The 23,528-nt window shown below is 43.2% G+C and overlaps 1 protein-coding gene across 1 annotated transcript in view; it reads left to right on the top strand.

The window, feature by feature from the left end:
• FRMPD4 (FERM and PDZ domain containing 4) overlaps positions 1–23,528 on the top strand; it is a 1,562,866-nt gene that overhangs the window by 854,919 nt on the left and 684,419 nt on the right. The window contains exon 3 of the mRNA XM_086934577.1: positions 21,847–22,007. Within this exon, the coding sequence (XP_086790703.1) occupies positions 21,847–22,007 (161 nt within the window). The remainder of the gene's footprint in view (positions 1–21,846; positions 22,008–23,528) is intronic.

Genomic DNA, 23,528 nt, shown 5'->3' with positions numbered 1-23,528 from the left:
AGAGTCAGGTGTTGGTGCAGTTTGAAATCATGATTCTCTAAAAAGCTGGTATCTCGTCTCTGCGATCCTGGAACATGCCAAACGTTAAGTAGAGGCGAACAGGCATTTATTATAATTTTGCAATTCTACAATATCATTACATAGGCCAAGATTGGTTTGGTAAGCATCTTGGCGCAATATACACCAACCAGTCTCAATTCTGACATTGAGCAACAGGCCGGAAATATTTTTTTCTGAAAAATATGTTGTTGTGATATTGTGATTGCTTCTCCATGCCGCATTACTTTTAAATAATTTCTTGAAGCCACATGACTTTTCCTTACTCTTTTAGGCCGTGAATACATGTACCACCAGGGAATTTCGCTCAGTACAATTATCCATCGCTCGGTATTCATAAACTTGGGTTTGCCGCCTGAGGAAGCAAGCACTGGACTGGATTTTTTCAGATAGAAAATCCAACCGGTAAAATTGCTTTGGGAAGGGTCTGCATTGCAGCCCAGACCCGTTCCTTGGCCCCCTCCCAGCTCTCTGTTCAGGGAATGGGGGGAGCATGTCCCCTTCTGCTAGGCACCATCCTCCCTAACCTCACCCACCCTCCTAAACCTATTTCCTTCCCTGTTTCTCTCAACACACATTTACCACCTGATTTTAGGAGGTGGCAAATGGGGGGTAACACCCTTAAATTGGGAATTCTGTGTGATAAATCTGGACCTTCACAGTGAGTCCCCATTCCAAGGGTAATAATTCGTAGTTGCAGGAATTCTATGCAGAGGTTTTTGGCCTCTATCGGAAATTGTACCAGAATCCCCACATCGAATTACGCCTTTATCGTGATCAGGCCCATAATGTATTGTCTCTCTCTATCCACTTTCAGATGTTCCTGCTAGAGTTTCTGTTCCTGCTGAATAGCGTCTAAACTGATTTTGTCCAAGCATTAGTCCTTCAAGATTACTTTATTTCGTTTTTTCTAGGTTCTTGAATGCTATTTACCTTTTGTTGGTTCTACCCTATATGTACCTTTCTATTTTTCTCATATTCAGTGCAAACTCTGAGTTATTTTGCTGTTCTTTCTTTCTCTTTCTCCAAACATCTATATCTGTAGCTATATGTACAACTATATTTATCTCTATATCCGTATCTATCTATTCATACATCTATATCTTTATAGCTACATCGATAGCATACCTACATCTCGATCTATGCATCCCTCTTTCTTTTCCTCCAACTCTCACTCCCGCTTTGTATGTCTCTTTCTTTCTTTCTTTCTTTCTTTCTTTCTTTCTTTCTTTCTTTCTTTCTTTCTTTCTTTCTTTCTCAAAGAAAGCTAATCAAATAGTCTGGTCCAATTATTCTACTGATGTGAGATTTTACCCAAAATTAATGGGTTTATGTGTCTCTGTAACTATATTTGGAGCCATGGGCCCATGCCCAGTCTGCAAAGTTTTAGGATTATTTAGTCTTGCGTTCAGGCATAGAGGGTCCTTACTTAGTTCTAGTGGCTTCACGCTGGAATAGTACTTTAATTTATTTTATGATGGTAATTTCCTTGGTCCCAGAAGAACCATGTTACTTTAAACCTTCCTATGAACAGTTTCCTTGCTTGTTGCTCTTGTGAAATTGGATTTGATCCTCCGTTTTAGTGCCTTCACCCTGGGATGGTACTTGAATTTATTTTATGATGGTAATTCTCCTTGTTCCGGAAGGACCATGCAACTATTAACCTTCCTAAGAATACTTTCCGTCCTTGTTGCTTTTGTGAAATTAGATTTTCTTCGTTGTTTACTAATTCTGGACCATCCCCAGGGTTTGCAGTCGACTAACCACACAATAGGGAAGTTCATTATTTTTGGAAGGGGCGATATACATGTATGTTATGATAATCAATTTACATGTGTGCAAAATATTTTCTTTATAGTGTTTTTGTGCATTAGATGTGGCACGTGCAGAAGAGTCATTCACAATAAACCAATATAATCAGCACTTGTTTTGCAGTTAGGTTATTGGACATTCTTAAAATGTGATAGCTGCTCACGACCTATATATTTTCAGTTTCTTTTAGCTATTTGTGTATTTATTTATGAGTTCTACTGAGCCCAGCATTAACCGTTAAGGCCTCGTCAGAGAGCATCAGTGCTGAACCATTTGTAGTTTTTCAGCTCACCCCCACAATGTATTTAAAGACAAGCAGGTCTCAGCACGTGACTGCTCTTCCTCAGTCACTGCACTTTCGGCTTGTCAATCATCAGTGGATGGCCTTTCCATTCAGCTCTATATTTCGGGAATCACCTGAGGAATATGAGGCTGGATTCTGTCCCTTAATTCAGGTTGAGGGCATTCCAAAGTAATGGCATAGGATATAGGAGAGTTCTGCGCCTTGGGTTAAGAGACTGTTGAATTTCAAACTCACATTTTAAGGAATTCTTACAATTTTCTAATTGCTACCTTAACCTGGTAATTTTGTAAATTCTAGAGATTGTCCTGAAACAAGATTGGTTCATTGTATGTCTTAACCCAGTGTATTCATCATCATCAAATACCTTTATTCGGCACTTCAAAAGATACCATAAAAGATAAACATACATTCTTTAAAAACAATTTTAAAAAAAAGACAAGTTAAAAAGGAGATAAAATATCATAAAATGGGACGACACGTTCGTTAATGGGGTTTACTAGAGGCTGGGGCTCTAGTCTCAGCCCCAGTGTATTCTTAGTTTGCCCTTAGAATGGTTGTGAACTTATACTCATGAAAACACAAAGTAGCGGAAGAGTTGTTGTCTAGCTGGAGACCTCATGGTGCTAAGGAAAACTCTCTCAGGGCCAGATTTGCCAAGTTCTCATGCAGTGCAGTGCAGTGCAGCAGGCACAAATGTGCTGGCAGCGTGAGAAGGAGAGAGCAGGAGAGCGCCAAATTTACTGAAATATAGCACTCTCGTCCCCTCTCCCTTATGCTGCCGCTGAATTTAGCTGCTGTGCTCTACGGAGACACCTTTGCGTCATCGTGCAAGGGTGTCTCTGTGAGCAAGCATAGGTCTTGCACTCGAAAGATGCACTTCCAGTACAGAATACTATGCTTAGACTCATTTTAAACATTTTCCCACTTTTTATATGTGCAGTACAGTGCAGCACAGGTCCGAAGCCGGAAAATAAAGGAGAAAAAAAGCATTTCTCCTTCATAGTGCCGGGTTAAAGGGTGCACTATTTTATATTTATGTTTATGAGTTTTATAGAGTGCATAGCTGCCCGAGGGCCTCCCAGTGCTATGGAGCAGGAGAGAGCACGATCTGGGGACTCAATCTGGGAATAGCCACGTTTTCAGTTTCTTTCTGAAGGCCAACTCGTCCATGGTGAGTCTTACATCTGCAGGCATAGAGTTGTATAGTTTCAGCACTAAATGCGTAAATGATCTTCCTCCCCATCTGGATCTCCTAATCCTGGGGGTTTTAGCCAGGTGTTCCAAGGAGGATCTTAGGGCTCTTTCTGATGTATAGGGTGTGATCAGGGTTCTTAGTATGGTTGGTCCTTTTCCATTTAGGGCCCTGTGTGCTATGCACAGCGTTTTAAACTTAATCTTGGCCTGTACTGGCAGCCAATGGAGCAATTTCAAAGCCTTTCCCGCTGATTCGTGTCTCGGTGTGTTTCTAAGTAATCTGGCTGCCGCATTTTTTACCATTTTGTAATCTATTCAGCAGGCATTTAGGTGAACCCAGGAAGTGAGAGTTCCGTAATCGAGAAGCGAGACCACCAGCGCCTGTACCACGGTTCCGTGGGCCTCCTCTGGGTTGAGGTCCATGATTTTTTGGAGCTTCCTCAGGATTCCAAAACAGGTGGCTGCTAGTTTCCTGGTTTGGGACTCCATTGTGAGTTTGCAGTCTAGCCACACTCCTAGGTTTTTATGGAGTTCTTATGCCCCAGGGGGTGTCCTAGTTCTTTTGGCCAGTTAATTGTGATTTGCGGTGTTAACTTGTTGCCTAGGAACATTAGTTCTGTTTTGTCCCTGTTAAGTTTTACCCTGCTGCGTGTCATCAACCTGGCTTGGTTTTCCATGCAGGGAGATACTGAGTTGTGTTTAGAGTCGGGGTCCTCTTTTACTGAGACTACCAGTTGGGTGTCATCTGCGTATGTTATGATTGACAACGCAAATTCTTGGACAATATTGGCCAGAAGTTGCATGTATAGGTTGAACAGTGTGGGGCTAAGGGAAGAGCCCTGTGGCACCCCACATGTGACCTTGAAGTTTTCCGGGAAGCGTCTGCCTTCTGTGATTTGGAAGGATCTATCCTTCAGGAATGATACTATCCACCTTAACGCGTGGGCTTGGATCCCTGCTCTTTCTAGCCTGAGAGAGAGTGTCTTGTGATCCACTGTGTCGAATGCTGCGCTCAGATCGAGCAGCAGGATGGCGGCCGCACCCTCTTGGTCAAAGATGCTCTTCCGTTTTTCGGTGATTCTGTGACAAGCAGTAGGGTGCATTCGGTGCTGTGTGCTGGTCTGAATCCCATTTGGGTCTGATGAAGAATTTCATTCTCGTCTATCAAACGGGACAGCCTGTGATTTACATGTTTTTCAGCCATCTTTCTCAGAATGGGAAGGAGTGATATGGGACAGAAATTCCCTAGATCTTTTGAGTCTAAGTGCTGCTTTTTGATCAAGGGGCAAACTATGGTATGTTTCCAAGATTTCGGCACTATCCCCTGTTTGTAGGGAAGGTTAAGTTGCTCTGTGGCTGTTGTTGGGATGTTGTCTCCCCCCTGTAATAGGATGTGGGGGGAATGGGATCTAATGGGGACCCTGATTTAATGCCTTAAAGGATCTTGGTTGTGTTGTCTATATTCAGTTTTGGGAAAGCCTTTAGTGTGGGTTTCATTGTGGGCTGAGTAGCTGGCTTATTTCCCTGAGTGTCTGGGGTGTTCTCATTCTCTAGCATGGAATTATAAATGGTTTCGATCTTGTTTTTGAAAAATTCTACAAGTTCGTTACATCTCTCCTTAGAGGAGCAGTTTGGAGGAGCCTCTGGTTCTATTCGTGTGAGGGATTTCACCACCTTAAAATGTTCCCTTAAAGAGTTATTGGCTGTCTCAATTTTTTCCTGGAAGTATATGGTTTGAGCTATCTTGATCTCATTATGGTAGTGTCTGATCTCTTTTTTGTATTGTCCGTTTAAGGTGATATCGTATGATTTCCTCCAGGTTCTTTCATTTTTTTACAAGCTCTTTTTAAGGAGGCAAGGTAGCTATTAAACTATGATGGTTTCCTTTGTGGCTGGTTTGTTCCGATACTCACTTTATTGCCACAGTGTTCTACCGATTTTGTGAGCCATTTGTCTCAGCTTGAGTCAGCACCGTCTTCCTCCCCAGATATTTCAGGAGTACCTTTTTTAGGGATTCTTACAGTTTTTCTGGAATGGTTCTCATCCAGTTCCTGCCCAGGTTGGACTTAGTGTGTCCTTTTTTCTGAGTGTGTGTGTTGGTCAGTGTAAATGGGATGTAGAAATGATCTGACCATGCCACTGGTGAGGGAGTGGCTGTTGTTAATTGAGGGTCATTGGTTAAAATTGTGTCTAAAATGAACCCTTTTTCATGTATTTCTACTTGCACCTTTTGGCTCAGCTGCATGGTATCCATATCTTGGATAAATCTGAGGTTGGTAGGGTAGTTCTTTTTATATCGGTGGATGTTCAAGTCACCAAAAATGGTTGTTGCTTTTTTAGAAATTATGCTCTCTGCGATGAGGTCAGGAAGATTTTCCAGGATGGTATAGCAGGCCCTTGGTGGTCGATAAATGAGATTCACAGAGAAGGATTGAGTGGGTGATAGCCTAATGCTGAACAATATGATGTCACTAATCAGGAGGGATTTCAGTGTAATAGTGCAACTATGAGATTCTTTGTATATGATAGCTATTCCGCCTCCAGTTTTTCTCACTCTGTCCTGTCTATGTATATTGTAGAGCCATTAGCAGGTCGGGGGTAGACCATTCTTTGAGCCATGTCTCAGATATAAATAGGGCATCCAACTGCTCTTCCTCAATTAAGCATCTTATCTCAATTCTATGTGCTGGGATGGACCAACAATTTATTAATCCCATTTTCCACCTAGCTTTTTCCTTTAAGTTTGTCATGGGCCCCTATAAGTGGTCATTTCCCACCCTATTGCCCATTACATTGAGCACATATGGCCTTGTTGCCTATCAGGTTTTGCGGCATTAATGAGTGCCTACATAGGGGGCTGGGAGCTGGTCTCAGCTCTATCAGGTCTAGGGCTGCGTATCTTATTGCTCCCTGGGTGTCTGGTTTAAAACGTGCAGGGTTTGTGGCTGCTGGCCCCGGCCGGACGCGGACGGGAGCAGACGGGCTTGCTTTCGGCACACCTTTGGAGTGCCAGCAGCACGCCCTCTGTGTGCGTCCGCTGCCGTCCGCACCTGCATCCGACTAAGTAGGTAGCCGGTCCCCATCACTAGAGCGCTGCCTGCTCCCCGTTCCCCAACGGAAGCGCCCAACCCTCCATGCAAACGGCACATCAGCTGCCTCGGACCATAGTAGGGAGCTCGTTACTGCTGCGAAGTGGGTAGGTGTATGCCAAAAGTCCTTTTCTGAAGCTAAAACCTGTCGCTTGGCGCTAAGTAATGGAAAGCAGCACTATGCGCTGCTTCGTGCTCCTTTCACATTATTTTCAGCTTTAGCACTAGAAAAAAAACGGACAGAAAGATTGTGTGCCGATTTACGTCACTTTTGGGACAAAAACATGGTGTAAAATCGTAGTAGATCTGCTCTTCGTTGGGGACCACTTGGCAGACCAACCTCTGGGCATCAAAGCTTGGCAGCATTCAGAACCTAATCCCGTACAAATACTACAAAACAGACTTTTAAGAGAGCTCGTGGTTGTGCAGGCGTGCCATGGCTGACCGGACTCTCAGACGTTTTATAATATTTTGACTGAATCCACCATTTAGCCATATCCACTGACTTAAATTAGGTAGATGCACTATTATTGACTCCATAGAAAGTGAAATGAGCAGTTCCAATGCAAAATGAATTCTGTAGTGGATCATTCACATCCAGGTATAGTCCACGGAAAATCTGTTAGTTTAAATGATATCAGTTATCAGTTTCTCTAAATATATCGATAAAATATATTGGAATTAGCACAATTACAGAAAGGACGAGTCATTCAAAACCATATGTAATAAAAAGCCTGTTTTTGACCGTTCTATATTTCTGGAAAGGGTGTTAACACATTATTTTTAATTTTACCAATTTTATCTGGCACTTTACATAAATGCAGATGAATGTTTGGTTGCTTTGCGTCTTACATGGCCAAAATGTGGTCGAATAAAGATTGATTGAATTGACACATTGTTTATTTTCGTGCATGATGGGTGCAGTGGCCTTAGATGGAATGAGGTCCCACTGGAGGGTTGGGGGCCCCATGTGCCTCAGGGGCTGCAGGGGCCTGCGTTAAACCCTGATTGAATGTCAATATATCTTTTACATTTTGATTTGGGACCGCGCTGAAATCTGATCAGCACTGATGTGTTATAGTAGAGCTTTGGTGGCACCCTAGAACTCACACAAAATTTGATTCTGTAAACAGGTGACCCATCATTTGTTCTCTAACTTGGCAGTGATCGACTTCTCTCTGTTTTTCACCTGTGTGTGCCTCAAGTTGAAATGTTAATTTGACAACTGTTTGGGGGAATATGTGTGGTGATCTGTACTGCCATTGCTGTCATCCCATCACCCTGTGATGTCACCCTTTAGATTGTCCTGTAGCGAGGATTCCTCCCCAGTGTTCCCTGCTTGGCAGTTGCTACTGCTGTGTCTTCCCCTCAAGCTGGACGGCTCTCTTCTCCTGAATAAATCCTGAACCTTAACCTCCTGCCTCCGCCTCATCTTTACATTGGCGACGAGGATGGTCAGCAGTTCTTCAGCTGCTGTTAAAATCTTCAGAACAACTTCATCATCGAAGCGTTTTGAAATTCAGGACCTTTTATAATTCTTCCCATGATCTCTGTTGGGAAGGACATGGAACGGACCTAAAAAGTCCAGACCAATTTTTTGCCAGGCCCTAGCGGGAGGGGGAACAACAGAATTAGAAACACCTTCTAAAATGAGAACCTTGTCACTGGTGTTGCAGCGTGAACAGAGTTTGATGGCTTCAATAATCTGGTTGTTCACCAAAAATTCGATCTGACATTTCTCTTGGTGATGGTGGCACCAAGATGACCGGAATGTGCATCAGTGATAATTTTCTCTCTGTAAACAGAAGGGGGAATAAATGTATCACCCCTAACAATTTTACCATTCTCCAAAGAAAGTTCAGAGTTAATTTTCCAATAAATTTGAAGCTCAGGAGAAAGAGTTTTTTCTTTAGGCCAACCTTTTTGTATGAAGGAGATGACATCTTTGAGAATGGCATCATTCTCGACAGCCTTGATCCAGTCACATTCAGCAAAAGAAACAGACGTTTGGGAGATATTGGCCACAAAACATTCCTCAATATCAGTTTCGTCATTCTCATCAGGTACTTGTAGAGGTAGCCTTGACAAGCAGTCTGCCCGTCTGTTTTTGCCGCCAGGGATGTAGACAGCCTTGAAATTGAATTCCAAAAGTTTAGTGGAAAGTCTAGCCAATCGTGCAGTGGTGCGATTAACGTTTCTGCCTGATAAGATATCAACAAGGGGACGATGATCGGTTTGAAGAATGAACGGTCTACCCCATAGGTAAGACTTGAATTTCTCAACACTCCAAGCAAAAGCAAGCAGTTCCTTCTCTATAACTGAGTATTTCCTTTCGACAGGACGGAGAGTCCTGGAGGCAAATCCGACGGTAAATTCTTTACCGTAGGCCATTTGAGAAAGAACAGCTCCTAAGCCATATTCGCAAGCATCAACAGTGACAATAGTTTCTCTGTTGCCATTGAAGGGTTGAAGAGCAGGAGCATTGGTAATGTGCTTTTTGATAAGTTGAAAACCTTTTTCACACTCATCAGACCAGCTGAAAGTGGCACCTTTTTTAAGTAAAAGCCTAAAACACTCTGTGGTCTTGGCATAGTCTCTCATGAATTTTGAATAAAACTCACAAAGACCCAGAAAGGACAAAAGCTGTTCCTTGTTGGAAGGGGCGGGAGCTTCAATGATGCTTTTGACAAGACCAGATCTTGGCCTGATGCCATTTTCAGAGATAATATGACCAAGATATTCCACTTCTCTGGTTTTGAAAACACATTTGCTCTTTTGTAAGGTCACGCCTCTATGTTCCAAAATGTGAAAGACCTGGTCAATGACTTTGTCATGTTCGTTCTCAGATTGAGTGAAAATAAGAATATCATCTTGAAAGACGACTACATTGGAGAGTTCCTCGAACATCTCCGACATGATGCGCTGGAAAACAGCAGCAGCAGAAGCCAAGCCGAAGGGAAGACGACGAAATTGGAATACGCCATCAGGTGTGACAAAGGCAGTGAGGTGACGTGAGAGAGGATGCAACTCAATCTGGTGGTAGGCCGCCTTTAAGTCAAATTTTGAGAACCAAGTGGAAGAACCTACTTTTGCTATTAAATCCTCAATGCGAGGGAGGGGAAAGCCATCAACCCAGATAGCCTGATTGAGACTGCGTAAATCCACACACATCCTAAGGTCACCAGACCTTTTCCTAGCAAGAACGATGGGAGAAAGCCATAATGTCGATTCAACTTTCTCAATAATTTCTTGTTCACACAGGGATTTTAGATGTTTGGACAAGTCCTCTCTGATACTGAGTGGGACATTTCTAAGTTTGTGTTTGACAGGAGTAATGCCATCTTTGACTTTGATGAAATGTTGAAAATTGGTGATTTTACCAAGGCGATCTTCAAAAACTTTTTTAAATTTGAGCTCCCACAATTTATCATTCAAAATGTTACATACAGGGGCAGGGGATGAAGACATAGAATGAGGAATATTGCACTCTTCAATAAATACAGGATTGGGTAGACCAGGCTTAATGGTGACACCGAATTCTGCTTGATGGATGAGACCCAGTACATTGATGCCCCGTTTAGCAACATAAACCTTTCCTTTGATGAATTTGCTAAAAATGGAAATCTCAGCCCAGAAATAACCTAAAAGATTAATTCTACTTCCCTCAAAGGCTACAGAGAGAACATCAGGAGGAAGTAAACATTTGTCATGCCAAAAGTGAGAATACTTTTCGTAGGAAACAATGGTGATGCGAGCACCGGTGTCTACAAGTAGTTGAATATGACATTTGTCAATAGTGGCATCAACTTCAGGATCAGGAACAAGAAAAGTACGACTAGCAGTATTGTTGTCTTTCACAACAACCACATATTCCTGACTGGTAACATCATATTCTATGGTCTACCCCTGAGGCGGAAGCCGGGGGCTGAAGTGTGATTTTTAAAAGTGTGCATTCATTTATGTTTGTGGCATTTCCTTTACAACTTTTGTACTAGTTTTAAAATGCGAGCCTGATTGTTAGGACTTCGCTGACTCCCCACGCTGTTCTCAGCACAGCAGACTGCGTGCTGGCGCTGAGAGAACGAAGGGTAGCGTCACAGTAGCTGGACCGCCCCGCCCTCCCACACTACTTAAAGAGCGCATGCGCAAAGCGCGCTGACTTTGTTATGGTCTACCCCTGAGGCGGAAGCCGGGGGCTGAAGTGTGATTTTTAAAAGTGTGCATTCATTTATGTTTGTGGCATTTCCTTTACAACTTTTGTACTAGTTTTAAAATGCGAGCCTGATTGTTAGGACTTCGCTGACTCCCCACGCTGTTCTCAGCGCAGCAGACTGCGTGCTGGCGCCGAGAGAACGAAGGGTAGCGTCACAGTAGCTGGACCGCCCCGCCCTCCCACACTACTTAAAGAGCGCATGCGCAAAGCGCGCTGACTTTGTTATGGTCTACCCCTGAGGCGGAAGCCGGGGGCTGAAGTGTGATTTTTAAAAGTGTGCATTCATTTATGTTTGTGGCATTTCCTTTACAACTTTTGTACTAGTTTTAAAATGCGAGCCTGATTGTTAGGACTTCGCTGACTCCCCACGCTGTTCTCAGCGCAGCAGACTGCGTGCTGGCGCCGAGAGAACGAAGGGTAGCGTCACAGTAGCTGGACCCGCCCCCCCCTTAGCACTGGACAAAAACAGAACGGCTGTACGTCCGCGCAGCGGGCGGGCGCAGCGGGCGCGCCGGCGGCGCGCCGAAGGCGCGCCAAAGGCAAGCCCGTCTGCGCCCGTCCGCGCCGGACCCGCGCCCAGCGCCATAACCCCTGGTCCAATCGAGCCAGATGGAAGCAGATACTCCGCGGCCGACTTATACCGGCTCAGACCTATGGAAGGATCAGACTGCGTCCAACACAGCCCTGATAACATCCACGATGTAAGTACCTCTTGTCCGGGATGTAAAACCAAAATACCGTTTAATAATAGGAGAGGTACACCAACTAAATCTCCCAAAAGCATGACCAGTGAAATTACCATCGCACTTATAAATGCCCGCTCTGTAGGAAAGCATAGGCAAGAAATCTCTGATCTAATTACCGATAAAAGCTTAGATCTGCTTTTTGTTACCGAAACATGGATGAATGACTCATCCGGCCCGGATTTAGTGATAGCGGTACCTAGTGGTTACTCTGTATATCGACAGGATAGACAAGGAAATAAAAAAGGAGGGGGCCTGGCAATCATTACGAGGAACAACTACTCAGTTCGAGTCTCGCCAATATCATCTAATACTTGCGAAGCCCTACATTTTGCAATTAAGCCTTCTCCTTCATACAACCTTCAAGGAGTACTCATATATAGACCTCCTGGAGCACGAGCAGATTTTCTGGCCTCTCTACTCTCCTGGATGGAACCTCTAGCAATCAAAGATACCTTTATGGTACTGGGGGATCTAAATTTCCATCTGGAAAAATCTGATGACTCTGACACCTCGTCACTGGTGGCTGATCTTGCTACCATGGGTTTATCCCAATTGGTGACGGCACCGACACATGAGGCCGGTCACACCCTAGATGGGATCTTTACCAATATAAATAATATAACTATAAAAGAAATATTACCCCTAACCTGGACTGACCATTTTGCTATTGTGAGTAGCTTTAGCATAAACAAGGCCATTAAAACTAATCAGAACACCCTACCTTCAGAACCTTTCAGAGTTTGGAAGGACGCGGATACAAAGATGTTGAGAACATCGCTAGCCGATACCTGGCCATCCATTTCTGAGGATTCCAACGTAGCTGTGCAGCAATTCTCAGATTGGCTAACTTTGGCAGTAGAAACCTCGGTGCCACTAAAAACCATATCTAAAAACCGGAGGACGCCCTCAGCCCCTTGGTTTTCGGAATCCTTGAGAAAACAGAAACAGGTTTGTAGGAGTGTCGAGAGGAAATGGCGTGAAAACTACGATAATGATTCAAGAACACTATATAAACAGACACTGGCATTATACAAAAATATGATCTTGGAGGCCAAGAAAACCTTTTATGAGGAACAAATTAATGGCGCGAAAAATTCCAGCAAACAACTATATGAGGTAGTGAAATCTTTAACTGGAAATCAACCTGACCTGACCCCTCCCCCCTCACAGACTTTCTGTGACGCCTTAGCAAACTTTTTCTACTCCAAAGTGAACGATATCTATGCCGAGTTTTCTACGATCAACCCGTCAAGCAATTCGGCACCTGTGACAATTGATAAACAAACTACATGTTCACTCACCCAATTTAAAGAGGCGACAGAGGATCAAATAATAGATTTGATTAAATCTGTTAAAACAGGTTCCGCTCTAGACACTTGTCCACCTAAGATTTTTCCTCCAGTGATGGACCTGATCGGTGCATTTGTAAAGCAAATTTGTAACAATATGTTCACCTCGGGTGTCTTTCCGGATAAATTGAAGACCACACTATTAAAACCACTATTGAAGAAACCAGGCCTAGATAAAGAGCTATTAAAAAACTATAGACCTATTGCAAGTCTTCCCTTTGTAGCGAAAGTGGTGGAAAAGGTCATGAATGCCCAGCTATCGGAATATATTGATCAAAATGACCTGCTGGATGAGTCGCAGTTTGGTTTTCGGAAACTACATGGAACCGAAACTGCGCTCATCAAGGCAGCTGATGATATCAGGGCCATTAAAGATCAAGGTGGCACGGCGGTCCTAATCATGCTGGATTTATCGGCGGCCTTCGACACGGTCAATCATTCTATATTGATTGACCGTGTCGAGGAGCTGGGCGTCCAGGCCGTGGCCAGGGCTCTGCTCGCTTCCTTCCTTTCAGGAAGAACACAGGCAGTAACAATGGGGCCTTTTCGATCAACGAACCTGGCTCTCCCATGTGGTGTGCCACAAGGCTCATCCCTAAGTCCGACCCTTTTTAACATTTATGTGGCGGACTTAGCTAAGGTCATCAACACCTACCGGATGAGCCTTACCACCTATGCGGATGATACTCAGCTGGTCCTGGCCATCAATGACGACGGCGAGGAGGTGGCAGCCAGGTTTCAAGAAGGCATGCTGGCCATCAAGGAATGGATGGCTTGTAATTGCCTAAGGTTGAACTCAGAAAAAACTGAGGTGATCATTTTTGGAAAACTTTTCCCGATTTGGTCCTCAATATGGTGGCCCCCGTTGCTAGGGGCACTGCCATCCCCGGTGCAGAAAGTCAGAAATCTAGGTGTGATTTTTGATGAGAAACTCAACTTTGTCCAACACGCCAATCAAGTAGCCTCCACAGCTTTTTTCAAGCTCAAACTCCTTAGGAAAATTATACCATTTCTTTCAGACAAAGGAGGAAAAACAGTGGTGAGCTCACTAGTACTGTCCGCCTTAGATTATTGCAATGGCCTGTTCTTGAATGCTCAGGCCCGGGTTGTGGCTAAAATGCAAATGGTCCAGAATGCGGCTGCGAGGCTGCTGTCTGGTACCCCTAAATTTCAACCAATCAAACAGACTATCAGGAGCTATCATTGGCTGACGGTGACGAATAGAATCAAGTTTAAAACTTTGTGTATCACCTTCAAAGCCACTCGTCACCAAGGGCCAAAGTTCCTGAAGGAGAAGCTTATACTCTACCGCCCCGCTAGACAACTAAGGTCAGTAAATGCTCTCCTCCTCACTGTACCGAGAACAAAGACTGTTACTTGGGGAGACAGATCTTTTACCATCGCCGCAGCCAGACTTTGGAATACACTCCCACTGGAAATCAGATCCTCTCCCACACTGCTACAGTTTAGGAAACGGTTAAAGACGTGGCTTTTTAACCAATAATACCCTCACTTTCCTGCACGGTTAAAATTAAAATATATACTGAGCCTAGGCCATAATGAGTCACAGCGCCAAGACGCCCATGGGCATACGTCGCGCTTTATAAATTTTAAAAATAAATAAATAAATAAATAAATATTCAGAATATTTAGTTGAATGCTCAAGAGAATTTAAATCAGGGGAAGAGTCGTTCTCATTCATAACACAACGTACATCACCTCTTTTACCTCTCATGCAGACCTTTGAAAAATGACCATTTTTGCCACATTGACTGCATTGTTGGTTGGCAGCAGGACAATTTTTGAAATTAGAAAAGTGGTAAGAAGAACCACATCTAAAACAAAAAGTGTTCCGGTTGAATTGTCTGTTAGGCATAAAGGGTCTTCTGGTGCTGGTATTTCCCATTCTCCTAAAATAACCGCGTGAATCACGAGGAACAAAATTAGAAGTCTTGATGGGAGGGGGCATTTTAGTGGAAACAGCACCAGAAATAGAAGTATTGGAAACAGCACCAGAAATAGAAGTATTGGAAAGGGAAACTTCTAGTTGTTTGGAATCTTCCAAGGAAGTCTCAATACTCTTGGCTATGTCAATAGCTTTATCGAGAGAAGGATCCTTGCATGATAACAACTTTCCCTGGATTTGTTTACAAGAACAACGAGCAACAAGTTGGTCTCTAATAAGTTGAGAGGTGAAATTGTCAAATTCGCATTTAGAAGCAAGAATTTTCAAGGCAGTAACAAAAGTGTCAATGCTTTCTTCAGGTTTTTGAGCCCTGGTGAAAAATTTGTAACGATGAACAACCATATTTTTGGTTTTAACAAAGTACTTGTCTAACTTGGCTATGGCTATATCAAATTCATCAGGGGCTTCGCCAGGAGGAGGAACATAAGGTGGAAGATGATCAAAGACATTCTGGCCTTCGACACCCAGATGGTAGTACATTAAACTCTTTTTCCTTTCAGCGCGATATCTAAGACCATCTATTGCACCCAAGTAGGCCATAAAGGATCTTAACCACAGTTTCCATTCGAGAGGAGGATCACCAGGAGTCTGAAGAAATGGAGCTGGAGGAGAAACGCTTTGCATTGTGATATCTTCTATTTTCTCTAGGAATGAAGTATTAAAATTAAAAGAAATGAGCTAGTAAAACAATTAACAATGACAGTACAAATGAAGTGCACAATAGCTTGTAAGAACTGTGCACATCAGTGTGCAAATGCTGTGCACATCAGCGTGTGAGTAGTACACTTGTAAGAACTGTGCACATCAGTGTGCAAATGCTGTGCACATCAGCGTATAATTTGTACACAATAGCGTATAATTAAAAAAAAAATGTGCACGTCAGTGTGCAAATGCTGTGCACATCAGCGTGTGAATGAAGATAATGTAGACATCCGCATGTAAAACATAAGCGTGGAAGTATTGATGAGAAACGTGAAAGCTGTGCGCATCAGCGCGAAGTTGAAGTTGAAGTTTTTTTTTTTTTAAATATGTAAAGTGCTTAATCCGCTGTGGTAATTTAATCCGCCATGCGCTAGAGCTGTGCGCATCAGCGTGATGAATGAAGTAAAAAGGAAGGAGACCTTTGTGACGTTACAGAGTTCGATGACTGAGCAGCTGAGTGCAGCGAGAAGAAGCCTTTGTGACGTTACGAAGCCAAGCAGTGACTGGAAGCAGGAAAGACGTCTGAGTTGCTATGGTGACCGGCGTGCGTAGTGCGTGAAGACGCTTGGTGCGTTGGGACGCTGGATTGCTTGACGGAGAGCAAAGTTCTACGACGTCATCACTCTGAGGCGCAGCCCGAGGGGGAAGGAACAACGGAGAAGAATGCGCGCAGTGTTGAGAGCGCGAGGAAAAAGTTAGGAAAGTCTGGAAATGTGGCGAAAATCCTAGCGAAAGTCAGTTGATGAAAGCGGAGCGGGCTGGCACAGAGAATAAGGCAAATAGCACAAAGCTGGGTGACGTGCCGGAAAAGACGTGCAGATGAATTCAAATGGTAGTATTGCGGTGAAGGGTTCTATAGCTGCGACGGCTCTCAGTGAGTGCAGCGAAGAAAGTAATTTGTAAATGTACTCACATGACGATGGAGATCATGGGAAGAATTATAAAAGGTCCTGAATTTCAAAACGCTTCGATGATGAAGTTGTTCTGAAGATTTTAACAGCAGCTGAAGAACTGCTGACCATCCTCTGTCACCAATGTAAAGAGCATCACCGCAATACTACCATTTGAATTCATCTGCACGTCTTTTCCGGCACGTCACCCAGCTTTGTGCTATTTGCCTTATTCTCTGTGCCAGCCCGCTCCGCTTTCATCAACTGACTTTCGCTAGGATTTTCGCCACATTTCCAGACTTTCCTACCTTTTTCCTCGCGCTCTCAACACTGCGCGCATTCTTCTCCGTTGTTCCTTCCCCCTCGGGCTGCGCCTCAGAGTGATGACGTCGTAGAACTTTGCTCTCCGTCAAGCAATCCAGCGTCCCAACGCACCAAGCGTCTTCACGCACTACGCACGCCGGTCACCATAGCAACTCAGACGTCTTTCCTGCTTCCAGTCACTGCTTGGCTTCGTAACGTCACCAAGGCTTCTTCTCGCTGCACTCAGCTGCTCAGTCATCGAACTCTGTAACGTCACAAAGGTCTCCTTCCTTTTTACTTCATTCATCAAGCTGATGCGCACAGCTCTAGCGCATGGCGGATTAAATTACCACAGCGGATTAAGCACTTTACATATTTAAAAAAAAAAAACTTCAACTTCAACTTCGCGCTGATGTGCACAGCTTTCACGTTTCTCATCAATACTTCCACGCTTATGTTTTACATGCGGATGTCTACATTATCTTCATTCGCACGCTGATGTGCACAGCATTTGCACACTGACGTGCACATTTTTTTTTTTAATTATACGCTATTGTGTACAAATTATACGCTGATGTGCACAGCATTTGCACACTGATGTGCACAGTTCTTACAAGTGTACTACTCACACGCTGATGTGCACAGCATTTGCACACTGATGTGCACAGTTCTTACAAGCTATTGTGCACTTCATTTGTACTGTCATTGTTAATTGTTTTACTAGCTCATTTCTTTTAATTTTAATACTTCATTCCTAGAGAAAATAGAAGATACCACAATGCAAAGCGTTTCTCCTCCAGCTCCATTTCTTCAGACTCCTGGTGATCCTCCTCTCGAATGGAAACTGTGGTTAAGATCCTTTATGGCCTACTTGGGTGCAATAGATGGTCTTAGATATCGCGCTGAAAGGAAAAAGAGTTTAATGTACTACCATCTGGGTGTCGAAGGCCAGAATGTCTTTGATCATCTTCCACCTTATGTTCCTCCTCCTGGCGAAGCCCCTGATGAATTGGATATAGCCATAGCCAAGTTAGACAAGTACTTTGTTAAAACCAAAAATATGGTTGTTCATCGTTACAAATTTTTCACCAGGGCTCAAAAACCTGAAGAAAGCATTGACACTTTTGTTACTGCCTTGAAAATTCTTGCTTCTAAATGCGAATTTGACAATTTCACCTCTCAATTTATTAGAGACCAACTTGTTGCTCGTTGTTCTTGTAAACAAATCCAGGGAAAGTTGTTATCATGCAAGGATCCTTCTCTCGATAAAGCTATTGACATAGCCAAGAGTATTGAGACTTCCTTGGAAGATTCCAAACAACTAGAAGTTTCCCTTTCCAATACTTCTATTTCTGGTGCTGTTTCCAATACTTCTATTTCTGGTGCTGTTTCCACTAAAATGCCCCCTCCCATCAAGACTTCTAATTTTGTTCCTCGTGATTCACGCGGTTATTTTAGGAGAATGGGAAATACCAGCACCAGAAGACCCTTTATGCCTAACAGACAATTCAACCGGAACACTTTTTGTTTTAGATGTGGTTCTTCTTACCACTTTTCTAATTTCAAAAATTGTCCTGCTGCCAACCAACAATGCAGTCAATGTGGCAAAAATGGTCATTTTTCAAAGGTCTGCATGAGAGGTAAAAGAGGTGATGTACGTTGTGTTATGAATGAGAAAGACTCTTCCCCTGATTTAAATTCTCTTGAGCATTCAACTGAATATTCTGAATATGATGTTACCAGTCAGGAATATGTGGTTGTTGTGAAAGACAACAATACTGCTAGTCGTACTATTCTTGTTCCTGATCCTGAAGTTGATGCCACTATTGACAAATGTCATATTCAACTACTTGTAGACACCGGTGCTCGCATCACCATTGTTTCCTACGAAAAGTATTCTCACTTTTGGCATGACAAATGTTTACTTCCTCCTGATGTTCTCTCTGTAGCCTTTGAGGGAAGTAGAATTAATCTTTTAGGTTATTTCTGGGCTGAGATTTCCATTTTTAGCAAATTCATCAAAGGAAAGGTTTATGTTGCTAAATGGGGCATCAATGTACTGGGTCTCATCCATCAAGCAGAATTCGGTGTCACCATTAAGCCTGGTCTACCCAATCCTGTATTTATTGAAGAGTGCAATATTCCTCATTCTATGTCTTCATCCCCTGCCCCTGTATGTAACATTTTGAATGATAAATTGTGGGAGCTCAAATTTAAAAAAGATTTTGAAGATCGCCTTGGTAAAATCACCAATTTTCAACATTTCATCAAAGTCAAAGATGGCATTACTCCTGTCAAACACAAACTTAGAAATGTCCCACTCAGTATCAGAGAGGACTTGTCCAAACATCTAAAATCCCTGTGTGAACAAGAAATTATTGAGAAAGTTGAATCGACATTATGGCTTTCTCCCATCGTTCTTGCTAGGAAAAGGTCTGGTGACCTTAGGATGTGTGTGGATTTACGCAGTCTCAATCAGGCTATCTGGGTTGATGGCTTTCCCCTCCCTCGCATTAAGGATTTAATAGCAAAAGTAGGTTCTTCCACTTGGTTCTCAAAATTTGACTTAAAGGCGGCCTACCACCAGATTGAGTTGCATCCTCTCTCACGTCACCTCACTGCCTTTGTCACACCTGATGGCGTATTCCAATTTCGTCGTCTTCCCTTCGGCTTGGCTTCTGCTGCTGCTGTTTTCCAGCGCATCATGTCGGAGATGTTCGAGGAACTCTCCAATGTAGTCGTCTTTCAAGATGATATTCTTATTTTCACTCAATCTGAGAACGAACATGACAAAGTCATTGACCAGGTCTTTCACATTTTGGAACATAGAGGCGTGACCTTAAAAAAGAGCAAATGTGTTTTCAAAACCAGAGAAGTGGAATATCTTGGTCATATTATCTCTGAAAATGGCATCAGGCCAAGATCTGGTCTTGTCAAAAGCATCATTGAAGCTCCCGCCCCTTCCAACAAGGAACAGCTTTTGTCCTTTCTGAGTCTTTGTGAGTTTTATTCAAAATTCATGAGAGACTATGCCAAGACCACAGAGTGTTTTAGGCTTTTACTTAAAAAAGGTGCCACTTTCAGCTGGTCTGATGAGTGTGAAAAAGGTTTTCAACTTATCAAAAAGCACATTACCAATGCTCCTGCTCTTCAACCCTTCAATGGCAACAGAGAAACTATTGTCACTGTTGATGCTTGCGAATATGGCTTAGGAGCTGTTCTTTCTCAAATGGCCTACGGTAAAGAATTTACCGTCGGATTTGCCTCCAGGACTCTCCGTCCTGTCGAAAGGAAATACTCAGTTATAGAGAAGGAACTGCTTGCTTGTGCTTGGAGTGTTGAGAAATTCAAGTCTTACCTATGGGGTAGACCGTTCATTCTTCAAACCGATCATCGTCCCCTTGTTGATATCTTATCAGGCAGAAACGTTAATCGCACCACTGCACGATTGGCTAGACTTTCCACTAAACTTTTGGAATTCAATTTCAAGGCTGTCTACATCCCTGGCGGCAAAAACAGACGGGCAGACTGCTTGTCAAGGCTACCTCTACAAGTACCTGATGAGAATGACGAAACTGATATTGAGGAATGTTTTGTGGCCAATATCTCCCAAACGTCTGTTTCTTTTGCTGAATGTGACTGGATCAAGGCTGTCGAGAATGATGCCATTCTCAAAGATGTCATCTCCTTCATACAAAAAGGTTGGCCTAAAGAAAAAACTCTTTCTCCTGAGCTTCAAATTTATTGGAAAATTAACTCTGAACTTTCTTTGGAGAATGGTAAAATTGTTAGGGGTGATAAATGTATTCCCCCTTCTGTTTACAGAGAGAAAATTATCACTGATGCACATTCCGGTCATCTTGGTGCCACCATCACCAAGAGAAATGTCAGATCGAATTTTTGGTGGCCAAGAATGGACAACCAGATTATTGAAGCCATCAAACTCTGTTCACGCTGCAACACCAGTGACAAGGTTCTCATTTTAGAAGGTGTTTCTAATTCTGTTGTTCCCCCTCCCGCTAGGGCCTGGCAAAAAATTGGTCTGGACTTTTTAGATCCGTTCCATGTCCTTCCCAACACTTCCAAATACTTCTTGGTCCTTGTTGATCATCTTTCCAGGTGGGTCGAAGTCGAACCTATAAATGTTCCTACTCCAAGAGTGTTATTGATTGTTTAAGCAGAATCTTTCTCAGGGAAGGGTGTCCTGAAGAAATCCTTACCGACAACGGGGTTCAATTCATTTCCAAAGAAATGAGTGTCTTCCTTAACAATTGCTGTATTAAACATACCAGAACTCCGTTGTACCATCCCCAAAGCAACGGCAAAACCGAGAGATTTAACAGAGTCATTGTCGAATGTGTGCAAGCTGCTTTCAGGTCAAATAATTGTATCTTTCAAGCTGTAAAAGATCTTATATGATCTTATCGCATTTCTCCCCATATTGCCACAGGTTTTTCTCCTTTCGAGCTAATGAGAGGAAGAAAAGCTTGCTCCCAAGCTGTTCCCTTTTGGATGGTCAAGAGTCTCCACCGGGGCTGTGATTTGGAAGCAGTGTGGGAGTGTGCCAACAAAAAATCTTCTAGTTCTCTACCCTATCCTGTTGAACCTAAAAAAGAGTCTTCCCATAACATTCATCCTGGTGACTGGGTTAGAATCAAGAATCCGGTCATAGTTAAGAAAGGCTTTTCTAAATTTCTTGAATCCCAACAGGTTGTTGATGTTCGCTAGAATGCTGTCAAACTGTCTAATGGCAATTGGTGGAGCACTTCTCGGGTTGCCAAAGATCCCTCCCGTGCAACTGCTCCTTCTTCAAATATCAATGTTGGCAATGGCTTAAAAGTTGATTCTAATGTTAGTGCTGACAATTGTTTAAGAAGAAGTTCGAGGGCTATTGTGAGGCCCAACAAATACCGTGATTACATCTGATTTGCCTTTTCTCATTGTTTTACTGTGTTCCTTGAATTGTTTTTTTATAAAAAGGGGGGAGGTGTGTGGTTATCTGTACTGCCATTGCTGTCATCCCATCACCCTGTGATGTCACCCTTTAGATTGTCCTGTAGCGAGGATTCCTCCCCAGTGTTCCCTGCTTGGCAGTTGCTATTGCTGTGTCTTCCCCTCAAGCTGGACGGCTCTCTTCTCCTGAATAAATCCTGAACCTTAACCTCCTGCCTCCGCCTCATCTTTACAATATGCTTACTCTGAACTAACTTTCTTTCCACAGTCACTTGACCCAGTCAGCATCTTACGAAGATCCTCGCATTGAGAACTGCACGGTTAATCCCCCCACCCAGCGGAAAGTGGAAATGAGGCGGGATCCCGTGCTCGGCTTTGGGTTTGTGGCTGGAAGTGAAAAACCGGTAGTTGTCCGCTCAGTAACTCCAGGTAAGGCTTTCTTCAAACAAACCATATATGAATTGTTTCACCATGCAACATGTTCTGCACCTTATATTATGATGAGAAGATAGTAGTTGGGGTGACAGATGAAGACAAATCTCTGAGCAACTCTACTTACATATTTGACAATAAAAAAGCATAACAAGGCATTATGCAGTAAAATAACTTAGCTGGAGTTGAATTACACTGCAAGCGCATTTGTTTAAGAGACATGGATGCTTAGTGGCCATCAAGATGTTTCCTGCATAGAATAGCATACGATAACGCGAGAAGGTATCCTTAACATTATCTGCCCACCATAAATAGTGCATGGTCTGCTGCTTTACTGTCATAAGAATCTGCCATTAGGCCACAATTACATCTTTGGTGGTAAAATTCACATTCAGTAAATATTGGCTGATGAGGTGGTAAGGACCACGTTGTGTGATGGATCATATCATGTTAAAGACTGTACCGAATACAAAAACATGTGGAATGGGATACTGGACAAAAGCAATGTTCTATCGACATAGCCATATGATGTTGTGGACATCAAAAAGACGTTCCAAACATGGAATGCGGGACAGATTTGCTAGTTGGCATTTACCAGCACAAACACATGGCAACTGGTGGTGGTTTCCCACCGCAGGTCTATCTCAAGCCAGGGGAAGAAAATATTATGGGCAGTTTTTGACACGTCCAGAGTGGAAGGAGTAGAGGTTCGAAATCAGAGGAACCCAAGGTAAGAGAATTGCTAGGAGAAATGGTGATGTTGGTGTGTAAGTGCACCCGCACAGTGAAAGTGGGTGCCTGGTAGTATACTGCGATGTCAGCTCTAATGATGTGTGTATAGTGAACAATGTCTGAGAAACTCCTTCACCAAAACATTTAAAAATCTAGGAGTGTCACCACACTCACAACCCCCTTCCCATTTGCAATTCCCTGATGACATACAGAAACATGTCATGAGTAACTCTGCATGAGTGGGCATACATCATGTGCAGTTGATTGATTTATGTTGAAATGACACTCCAGTGTGCTAGAAGGCTTGCCTACTTCTACTTGTTCACCTCCCATAGTAGTCTGAGGGACGGGACGGCCATCAACACGTGTTGGTATGATGCATATATTCATTGTCACATTCCGAGTAATAAAATGTACACAAAGTAATCTGCATTTTGCCTGGAGTCATATGTAGTGCCCATCATTAATTTGTCAATAAAACTAAAACTTCCCACTGGATTGCACAAACCATACTCATCATGTACATGACTGTTCACAGGCAGGCGCTGATGCATATATAAACTCTTGCTGCGCATGCTGAACAACATGGACTACTGTGACTCACTTTGACATCCATGCTTTGTATGTAAGTCACAAAAGCAGGGCCAAGGAGATGAGAGCCCCACATAACCCACGAGTAGTTCCACACAATCCCAACCTATCATCATCCATTCCACGAATTTCTCAATGGAGGCATTTGTAGCAACTGTGAAAAAAAAACAGATTGATACACATTCTCTATTGGTA

The sequence above is a fragment of the Lissotriton vulgaris genome, chromosome 8, assembly GCF_964263255.1.
Source record: "Lissotriton vulgaris chromosome 8, aLisVul1.2, whole genome shotgun sequence".
Classification (NCBI taxonomy): domain Eukaryota; kingdom Metazoa; phylum Chordata; class Amphibia; order Caudata; family Salamandridae; genus Lissotriton; species Lissotriton vulgaris.
The sequence above is the reverse complement of the archived record's forward strand: the minus strand, read 5'-3'. Positions and strand labels throughout refer to the sequence as shown.